Source organism: Catharus ustulatus, chromosome 14 (assembly GCF_009819885.2).
Source record: "Catharus ustulatus isolate bCatUst1 chromosome 14, bCatUst1.pri.v2, whole genome shotgun sequence".
Lineage (NCBI taxonomy): Eukaryota > Metazoa > Chordata > Aves > Passeriformes > Turdidae > Catharus > Catharus ustulatus.
In genome coordinates this window covers 15,459,662-15,469,910 of record NC_046234.1, presented here as the reverse complement: position 1 = coordinate 15,469,910, position 10,249 = coordinate 15,459,662, and the positions used below count along the sequence as shown (strand labels likewise).

Genomic DNA, 10,249 nt, shown 5'->3' with positions numbered 1-10,249 from the left:
CGCCGCCGCCGCCACTTCCGGCGCGGTCTTGCGCGACCGTACCCGCCCCGGCCGCCATCTTGGGGAGGTCACTGCCATAGCCACAGCATAGGGCGACACCTTGGGAAGGTCACGGCTATAACAACAGCGGATGCCATCTTGGGGAGGGCACGGACACAGCCGGGGCGCGGTGCCGCCATGCTGGTGAGGGCAGGCTGAGGGGCAGCGGGCCCGGTGGGCGCCGTGATGGCCCCGCGCTCGCCCCGCGGCTGTGGAGCCGCCCGGGACCCTCGCAGCGAGCGGGCACCGCGGGCTCGGTACAGCCGGGGCCGCTCAGAGGCTCCAGTGCCCTCACACTTTTCCCTGCCAGGTCCTGCCTGGCGCGCCGGCCCGCACGGGTCCTGGCAGGGAGCGCCGAGATGGAGTCAGGGAAAGTGGAAATAAATGTGGATAATTGGATAAATTGGCAGAAAACATCAGTTTTCCCCGGTGTATAAAGGGGTTTCACAGTGGAGATCCTTGGCAGCACAGTACTGGATGTCAATAAATATAAATTTATTTGTTTAAGCACAACACTTCTGATTCTTCTCTATTTTTTCTACAGCATGAGTGGGACATGCGAACTTTTTTTTTTCTCTTCATTCGTTTTGCTCCTAAAATCTCTAAAATTCAATCAGGCATTAGGTAGGTCAGGGTTAAATCTGTGCTTTTATGAGCAGGTTATTTCCCTTAGAAATAAAAATGATGGACCTGGCTGTGAGCAAAGCATGGATGTAGCAACCACTACTACTGCTCCTTACTCCTGAGTAATTCTAACTCACCCTCTGAGGATGACTCAGTTTGTGGTTTATTCTGTTTGTTTTCTTCGTGCCCGTGTCAGATTGTGCAATGAATTGTTACTCACAGAGCCCAGGAGTGCCATGAGTCCTCAAAAACCTGTCTGGCCCCAGGTCTGGGCTCAGATCTCCTGGATATTCCCAGTGGGACGGCAGCCCTGGCGTGGTTCATGGCCACATCAGTGTCTGCTCTGCAGAGGAGGGAGTCTGTTCCTCTGGAATGGTTGCCCAGCCTGGGAGAAATCAGATCCTTCCCTGTGAGGATGAGGAGACCTTGGAATGGATTTCCCAGAGAAGCTGTGGCTGCATCATCACTGAAGTGTCCAAGCCCAGGCTGGATTGGGGTTGGAGCAGCCTTGGAGCCCAGGGAAGAGGATGGAACAAGATGGGCTTTAAGGTCCCTTCTATCAAACCAGCCAAGAATTGCATGATTCCAAGGGATGGAGAGCTGCTTTCCCTCCAAAAACCCTGCAGCCCCTGCCAGAACTACACCCAAAATTCCTCAGGCTGCAGTTGGTTCCCCCTCAGATCTCATGGCTCTTACTCAGCCCTGTTTGTCCCTGTCCCTCAGCTGAAGATCCCCAGGCGGACAATCCCTGTTTTTGTTTGTCATCCTTAGAGCACCACGACACTGCTGAGCACCCCGGGAATAAAGGAGAACAGAGAGGGAAGGGTTTTTCCTTCAATACAGGCGTTTACTCATGTGTGTGTCTTGTGGTGTGATGGTGCACAGACCAACCACCCCAAAGGTCACAGCAACATCCCCCAAATATTCCCAACAGGGCAGGTTGGAGCAATCTGGGCTAGGAGAAGGTTCCCTGCTCATGGCAGGAGGTGGAACCCAAATAATTCCAGGATTCCCTGATTTTGTGAGATGTTGATCCACAGCTGAGCCCCATGCTGGGCTTTCTCCTCCTTCTGGCTCAGCTCTGTGAGCAGCACAAGGAAAAGCAGGTGCACAATCCACATTCCAGCGGGAGCTGCACTCCAGGGCTGTGCAGGAGAAATGTCCCAATATATCCTTGAACTCAGAGTCATCCCTCCTCCAAAAACTTAATTACCAACGGTTTGGTGCCCTTGCTCACATTTTCCTCCTGGAATGAGTTAGGTACAATCCCTCAATGAATAGGGAAATAAAAGGAAAAATAAATCCATGTTTTAACAGCAAAATCAAAATATTCCATGAAAATCACTCGCCTTCCCCCAGACTTTATTGTTTGCACAAATTTGAGCAGCAACAAATAACCACGCTCACACCAACGTTCCTCCCTTAAAACCCCTGGGGACCAACACAGGGATCATTCCCACTGCCTCCATCCTCAGTCTCCCGGTTCCTGGGGGATGCTCCCAGCCCTGCAGATCTCACATCCCTGCTAATTCCAGGTGTGGGCCCGGATTCCAGCAGCTCCCACTGAGAGCCTTGTCACAGAGCTGTCACCCCCTGCCAGCCTCACCCTTCGCACTCTCCAGCCAATTCCGGCGCCTTCCCATTTCCCGCAGGATTCCGGCTGCACTGAGACCCCTCCATTCTTTTCCCAGCTCTTTCCTGCCGAGCTTGGAGTCAAGGAAGGAGAGGAGGAGTGGATTCTGAATATTCAGCACTTGACCCTGCCTTTTCCCAGGCAGAAATTCCAACGGGACCTCTGTAGGAGGGATCCCGACAGCTCCCCTGGGCATTCCTTGCTATTGTGGCTCCTCTCCTCTCCCCCAGGCCATGTGTGTTTGTAGTTACCAAATGCAAATCACATTTCCCACCCTCCTGGCTGGAGTTCTCACTCCAAAAGATCCTTCCCGGTTTTTTTTCCCCTCTCACCATCTCGTTTTGCAATGCTCACAGCCCCTCCGGTGTCACCTCCCTGTGATTTGGGATGCTCTGGGAAGCTGATGGAGGGAAGGCATTGAAGCAATCCTAATTTAGTACCTGCAGCTCTCCGCACACAGAAACTGTGCCTGTTTTGCAGCCTGGCAGCTGAAACTCCTTTTTTTCCTAGGAATGCCGGGCACTGACCCCTAATTGCATTTTAAAAGGAAATCTCGAGATAGCTTTTGACCTTGGGCAGCTGCGGTTTTCCAGGCGCTCTCGGAGGGGAGATGGCAGCAGGCAGAGCCAGTCAATGGCACATTAACAACTGATAACGAGGGTTAACTCAGTCCTGGCACTCACCGAGCTCGGCTCAGCTTCCAGCCCCTGCATCCTCCCGAGCCACCTCTGATTCCTTCCCTGCTCACACAGAAACCTGGAGCACATTAAGGGGAGGGGATGTTTTACAAGAAAAGCTCATGAATTGATTCCGTGACCCAGCAGAGACCATTAAAAATGATGGAATGGATATGGAAATGAGTAATCGTCCAGCTGGGCTCGGGCTGAGCGCGGCCAACTCCAGTCAATGGGAACCAAAAAAAAAAGCGAAGCTGCTGGAGCCTCCAGGCAGTGCTGGGAGCGGCAGGAATCCACCCGAGGATTTCCATCCCATTTACCTGCTCTCCTGGTGTCGTGGAGTCTCTCCAGCACCTGTTTGGATTCATTTTTCTCTCCCAAGGCTGCACCAGCAGGAATCTCATCCCATCCAAGCACTTGGCCGGATTCTGTGCTAAGGGAAATGTGGGAGCCCCCATCCCTGGCTCCCAAACCCTTTCTGTTCTCACACCCTTGGCTCATCCAGCCCACATTCCCAAGGATCAGAAAATAATCCTGGGCTGCCACAGTTCCCAGCACCAGCCCTGAATCCCAGGCAGCTGGAGACCTGAGGAAGCAGGGGATAAAACAGGAGCTGAGAAAGGCAGGGATCTGTAATTAAAGGCAAATCTGGCCCAGTGAAGCAGAAAGAGTTGAAAGTGAGCTGGTCCTCAGATGTATGAATGGACATGAGACTTTATGGACACAAGGCTCTCCTTACAGCCCATTTCTCCAGGACCAGCTTGGAAGGACATGGGAAAAGATTGTCCTAGAAAACAAGGCATAGGGAATTATAACATTTATTTAAAAATTACACACACCAGAATCCCACTTACAGGAAGTACAGAAACACAAGGTTATTTCTTGCTTCCCCAAGGCCCTGGAGTTGTGTCCCCTCTCCAGGCCAGAATTCCAGCACAGCTGGTCCTGAAGGGTGGAAGGAGTGGGCTGAAGACCTCAGTGGAACAGATGGAGGGGCAGGAAGGACAAGCCATGAGAATTTAACACATTGAGTGGGCTCCCACCTCTAACATGGAGATAGAAGCAATGCCATGGCTGGTTGTTAACACTATCAGGGGTGGGTTTGCCAGGCTGCCCAGTTTTAGCAGCCCCCAGGACATCTCCTGTCCCTGGTGTCTCTGCCATCAAGGAGAGCAGCACCATCTCCATGCAAATGTTTTCCACTGGGGTGCTGCCAAAGACCCTGGAGCAATGTTTTCCCCTGAGGAGGAGCATCCTGGATGAGCCCACAGCAGAATCCTGTTCCCAGAGGAGCTGCCCATGACCCCCTCACCCAAAGCAGAAGCATTCCATCCCTGCAGCATTCTCCCAGTGGATAACTCTACCCCCTTCCATCCATCACTCCTGGCTTTCAGGCTGCTGTCAGAATCCTCCTGCAAAGGGACAATGGCAGCCCAGGGTCCCCATTCCCCCTGGAGAAAAGGGCCTGTGGAATGATCAATGGCTTTTCCCAGCTGGACACAAAGGGCTGGCCACTGACCAGCTGCAGGAGGGCAGCTCTTTGTCCTGCCCCGAGCTCTGGGTTGGAAGGGACCGAAGACTTCCCAAAAATCTCTCAGTGTGAGGCTTCCCGTGAGACACCAAGCCTCTTTCTTGCTGGAGGCATCCCTTGGGATGGGCTCCTGGTGTCCAGCCATGCCTGGTGGGTGCCAGGATGGTTTCTCCTCTTTATTTGCAGACGTGTCTCTCCAGGCTGCGCTGGCAGCGCCTGCACACCACGGAGCAGCACCAGCGGTAGCGGCAGTGGCAGCGCTCCTGCACCTCCTCCGTGTAGGTGTTGTAGCCACGGCCACAGCACAGCAGGTCACAGCTGCCACTGCCCACTGAGCTCCTGTTGCACGGCCTGTGGAGAGATGTGGGGCTGGGGACCTCAGAGCAGCAGGCAGCAGGATCATGGAATCATGGAATGGTTAGAAAGGATCTTAAAGATCTTCCTGTGCCACCCCTGCCATGGGCAGGGACACCTTCTACGAGCCCAGGTTGCTCCAAGCCCCATCCAACCTGGCCTTGGACACTTCCAGGGGCAGCCACAGCTTCTCTGGCAAACCTGTGCCAGGGCCTGCCCACCCTCACAGGGAAGAATTCCTTCCCAATATCCCATCCAACCCTGGCTGTGGGAAGCCATTCCCCCTTGTCCTGTTCCTTCATCCCTTGTCCCTCTCCAGCTCTCCTGGAGCCCCTTTAGGCGCTGGAAGGGGCTCTGAGGTCTCCCTGGAGCCTTCTCTTCTCCAGGTGAGCACCCCCAGCTCTCCAGCCTGGCTCCAGAGCAGAGAGGTTCCAGCCCTCAGAGCATCTCCATGGCCAGACAGGGACTTGTTGAACAAGTCCAAGCCTTTCTCGTGCTGGGAGCCCCAGACCTGGATGCAGCAGTGCAGGTGGGGTCTCACAAGACAGGGATTCAGGGATCTGAATCTGCAAGCTCAGCCCAGCCCATCCACATCAGCTTCCCGGAACACTCAAACCCAGGGATACAGGCACTCCTGGCAGCAGAGGCTGAGTTCTTCCTACCTGTCCTGAGTCCCCAGAGAGCCCAGCTGGGGGTTTGGGGTGCAGTAGTCAGGAGAGTTGATGAGATAAACCAGATCCATCTCTGTCACTGGCCTGGCATCCCCTTCCTTGGGGATCAGCTGCTTCCTGGGCCCCACGAGCCGATGGGTCACCTTGAGGGCTGCCAGGTACCTGGATTTGAGGTCAGAGGCGATTTCACCCAGGTCTGGCAGCCCTTTCCAGCAGGTCTTCACTGAGCAGGAGCCTGAAACCCCGTGGCATTTACACCTGGTATCCAGGGAGTCACTGAGCACCTGCAGAGCACAGGGAAACAAACTGCTGAGTTTGTTTTCTCCTGGTACCACCCCAGGGACTCACTCCTAAGGGCATCCATGGGAAGTTTCGAGGGATGAAAGAGCTCAGAGCAGAATATAATGGGGCAATCAGGGACTCAGCCCTGCTTCAATCCCTTCTGATAAGAGCCTGATCCCGGGGAACTTCCAGAGGGATTGGAGGTTTCCCTGGCCTCACCTGGTGAACAGGAGTGAATTGAAGCACAAAGACAGGATGGGCTGGGGAGCCCAGCTGGAGTGGGGCAGGACGAGCTCTGTTTCCAGTCAGAAGGGTGGAAAGAAGCACTGGGAGTACTGGTGTGAAATATCAGATAACTGGGAGTACTGGTGTGAAGTGGCAGATGTGTTGGTTGTGGAAAGGGTATGGGATGTGTGGGCAGCAGTGTGTGTAGGGATGTCTAACACACTTTTAAACCACTTTGTGGCCTCCTGATGTTCAGGACATCCCAAAAACCCGACTGCATCTGCTGCCTTAAATTAGGGACCTGTTCCCCTGCTCTGAGCGATGCTTCCCCACCTACCCCAGGGGCTCACACCCACTGTATCAGCCCTGGGGGGGTTCAGCCCCACTGCAGAATCCCCGGGGTCTCACACACCCCATCCCACACCGCAGCAGCCCTGCTGGGCTCCACACCCCCACCCCAACCCGCAGAGCGGGGGTCCCGCACGCACCGCCCGCCCCACGGCTCCGTTGTGCCGGTTCACGGCGCGCAGCCCGGCCGTGCCGCCGGTGCCGGCTCTGGCGGAGCCCTCGGTGAAGGCGGCTCCGAGCTGGAGCCCGTGGCTCAGGTTGTCACCGCATCCCCCCCATCGGGAGCCGGGCGCGGGGGGCTCGGAGGGGCCGGGGCCGCAGGAGCACACGGGGAGCTCTCCGGAGGAGCAGGAGCGGGCGATGCCCTGAGCCACGGCTGCCGCTGCCAGGGCGTGCACGAAGGCGGCTTCCCGAGTTCCTGCGGAGAAAACACGGATATTTTCCTTCCTCCCTGCCCAGCCAGGCTCTCCTCTCGCACATCTCGCAGCGCAAGGAGTTTGTTTCGTCTTGCAGCGGGATAAACCCAAGGCCTCTTGTGTTTTAACCTGTGTCCCCATCCCTTCCCCCGCTTTTTCGGAGCTTTGGGCAGCTGTTTGAAATGGAAGGTACAGTCTGCCACCTCCCCCAGACGGAACTCACACAGCATTAACACCACGTAAAAGGCAGGATATTTACTCCAAACCAAAAATCCAATGCAGAAGCGAGCCTGGAACGCTCGGGATGCTCCTGGAGGAGCAGCGACTCGGCGGGAGGAGCATCCCTTACCTGTGAGCAGCTCGGGGCCGAAGCTGGGGGCACTCTGGATGGACGAGCAGTTCCACCTCATGTCTGCAAAGCTCTGCTGGCACAGCTGCTGAGTCCTGCGAGCGGCCCGCACGATGCTGGGCATCAGCTCCAGATGCCGGCGGCACAGCTGCAGCTGCTCGGGCACCAGCAGCCGGCAGTGCTGGCTCTCGTTCCACGCCACCCCGCTGCTCGCCAGCCCGCTGTGGGGAGAGGTGGGGGTCACTGCGGGGCCCACAGAGAGCCGAGGGACCGCCGAGAGGGGTTCTGGAAGGAGAGATCCCTACTCACAGCCACTGGATGGCTGCGGAGAGACTCAGCTGGCACAGCAGTGCGGTGGCAGCGGCGGCGGGGCGGCCCATGGGGCTGGGATGGGGACTGGGAACTGGGATAGGGCTGGGATATGGACTGGGATGGGGATTGGGAGCTGGGATGGGGCTGGGAATGGGGCTGGGAACCGGGATGGGGCTGGGAAGAGGATTGGGAGCTGGGATGGAGGTGGGACAGGGATTGGGAGCAGGGATAGAGCTGGGACAGGGTTTGGGAGCTGGGATAGAGCTGGGACAAGGATTGGGAGCTGGGATGGAGCTGGGACAAGAACTGGGAGCTGGGATGGGGCTGGGATATGGACTGGAATGGGGATTGGGAGCTGGGATGAGACTGGGATGGGGCTGGGAACTGGAATGGGGCTCGGACAAGGATTGGGAGCTGGGATGGAGGTGGGACAGGGATTGGGAGCAGGGATAGAGCTGGGACAGGGATTGGGAGCAGGGCTGGGGCCGCTCGGCCCCACCACCCCTTTATAGCAGCGGTGCTGGCGGGTCCTGCCCCCCGGGGAGGGGAACAAAGGCGGTTTCGGTGCCATTCACAGGGTTAGGGACAAGGAGGGGCTGGAGGGAGGTCCAGCTGTCATTAGCAGTGACCGTCCCCGAATAGCACCTGGGAGGGGGTGGAGGGGTGAGCCTCTGCAGGATGTTCCCCAAGGCCACCACTGATCATGTCCCCAAAGTGCCACATCCACGTGGATTTTAAATCACTGCAGGGGTGTGACCCCACCACTGCCCTTTCCATGAGAAATTTGCCCAAATATCCAACTAAACCTCCCCTGGCACAGCTGGAAGCTGTGCCCCTTGCCCCCTGTAAACAGAGTGTCCTGTTTGCACCCTCCTTTAGGGTCAGCACAGGCTCATAATTTCTATTTTTCAAATTTTCTTTACAGAAACCTTGAAAAGAACGTTTTCCTTGGCCCAGGGGAGTGCACATCCTTGAGCTGCCACAGGCACCAGCCCAGCAGTGCCAGCAGGGGCTGCCCAAGGTGCCGTGGCAGGGCACCAGGGCTGGCACATGCCTGTCACAAGGTGCATTTCTCAGGATCTCCTACAAGCACAAAACCAAAAGTGCTGCTTGGAGCCCGTGAGGAACCAGGTAGGCTGGGATTTCCCCACAGTGGGAGGTGACATTTGACAGAAGCCCAGCTGACCCCAGGTTTTGGAAAGGGTCACAGGTTAAAACCCACTTTTCATGCTTTCACTTTCTCCTTGGCTGTGCTACTTCCCCTCTTTATGGAAGGTGCTTTTCCTTGACAGAACCGAACTGGGGGCTGGTTGTCACCCCCCCATGACCTCTCACCTTGACAGGACATGCCTGGATGGGTGATTATTGTCCCCTTGTGACCTTCCTTTGGCTTGGGATCACTAAAACCAGGAACACTGGGCTTTGGTCATTGTCCTTCCCAAAAGATTCCCTTGGGATGCAAATGCCAAGCTCATTGTGCTGGAGCAGTGGCCCTTGAGGAAGGGTCCCAGGTCACTCCCAAATCCCAAGCACTTCCAAGGGGATTGGTTAAAGGGCAGAGAGAAGAGGAGGAACACAGGGACAACCCAAGTCTGTATTCTCTAAACACCAAACCCGGTGTTTTGGATTCTGTCCCTTGTGACTCCCAGCTGAACTCCTCCTCAGGGTGTGGTTGGTGTCTTGTTTTGGGACCTGGAGGATCTCCAGGGGGTTGCCAGGACCACGCTGGGGTTGGATGGCAGCTGGGAAGGTACCTGAGCTCCCAGAGGGTTCTGAAGCTGTGAGAATGGTCAGGAAAAGCTGCTGGAGAGCAGGAATGCAGAGAGGAACAGCTCCAGGATGGGCTGGCAGGAGGGAATTCCCTTCACAGTGATGGGAGCTGGGATCAGCACCAGGACAGGGGGGCTCAGTCCCATCCCTTCCTTTGGGGTGGAAGTTCACCCTGGGACGGGGCAATGGGAACAGGGCCAGCACAGGGAACTGTGCACCCATGTCACAGGCTGCCACCTCCCACCCGAGGTATTTTTACCAATCCCTTTTCACAGGAAAGTTTTGCAACGCCTGAGTAGTAGGAAAAGCACAAACCCTTCCTTTTAAAGCAAAGCCAGCCCTTCTTTGAACGTCAATTCCTCTTTTTAGCTCGATCCTTGGAACAACCGGAGGGTGAGTGCTAAAAATACCCCTTCCTTCCCCTTCCTTCCCCTTCCAGCCTGGGCTGCCTCTGTGGGAAGGAGGGAGGCAGGAGGGGATTCCCAGCCCAGGAGAGGCTTCCCTTCCCCAGCTGGGGCTGCACTGGCAGGGGAGAGACCAAAGGAGCTGGGAGAACATCGGGGAAGGTGGTTGGGCCACCCTGGGGACACAGGGAGGGGACAGCTCCAGGAGGGGCTGAAGGGGCAGAGCTGGTGCTGGCTCAGAGCTCCTGGCACGAGGAACAGCAAAGATTTGTCCCAGAGGGGCAAAGGTTGGTGTCCCTCACTCCTGGGACTCGGGGGCCAAAGCAAACAGCTGTGAGTGGTTTGTGACCTGTGTGAGCACACGGTGTCCCCAGGCACTGTCCCCTCTCCCAGTGGCAGTTCCAGACACACCCCAGGGGTTCCCCTGCCATCAGTGTCCCCTCAAGCCCCGGTGACCTTGGTTCCCCTCCCCACCCTCACCTACCGCCCGACCCGGCGAGCAGCCACATCCCTTTGCGTGAGGCTGTGCCGGTGCGGTGACACTGAGGTGACAGTGACGCAGGGGGTGGTGGCACGTGGTCATGTGGCACTGACGTCCCAGCTCTTGCCACAGC

The 10,249-nt window shown here is 56.7% G+C and overlaps 1 protein-coding gene across 2 annotated transcripts; it reads right to left on the bottom strand.

Annotated features, from left to right (window-relative positions):
- Positions 1-3,783: 3,783 nt before the first annotated feature.
- Positions 3,784-10,176, bottom strand: LOC117003116 (protein Wnt-11b-2-like). Of its 2 annotated transcripts, none has more exons than XM_033072779.1 (5): positions 10,116-10,176; positions 7,150-7,370; positions 6,525-6,802; positions 5,521-5,813; positions 3,784-4,855 (listed from the first exon to the last, which is right to left on the bottom strand). In XM_033072779.1, the coding sequence occupies exons 1-5, from the start codon at positions 10,142-10,144 to the stop codon at positions 4,681-4,683; spliced, it is 996 nt and encodes a 331-aa protein (XP_032928670.1). In that variant the 5' UTR covers positions 10,145-10,176; the 3' UTR covers positions 3,784-4,680. The 2 variants fall into 2 exon arrangements, with proteins under 2 accessions (XP_032928670.1, XP_032928669.1); XM_033072778.1 differs by lacking the exon at positions 10,116-10,176 and adding an exon at positions 7,459-7,529.
- Positions 10,177-10,249: the final 73 nt, after the last annotated feature.

Excerpts from the sequence above, each read along its gene's own strand:
- LOC117003116 (XM_033072778.1), bottom strand. The coding sequence starts at position 7,529 with ATGGGCCGCCCCGCCGCCGCTGCCACCGCACTGCTGTGCCAGCTGAGT. Across the intron at positions 7,371-7,458 it reads TCCGCAGCCATCCAGTGGCT|CGGGCTGGCGAGCAGCGGGG; the intron begins GTGAGTAGGGAT and ends CTCTCCCCACAG. Across the intron at positions 6,803-7,149 it reads CGGCCCCGAGCTGCTCACAG|GAACTCGGGAAGCCGCCTTC; the intron begins GTAAGGGATGCT and ends TTTTCTCCGCAG.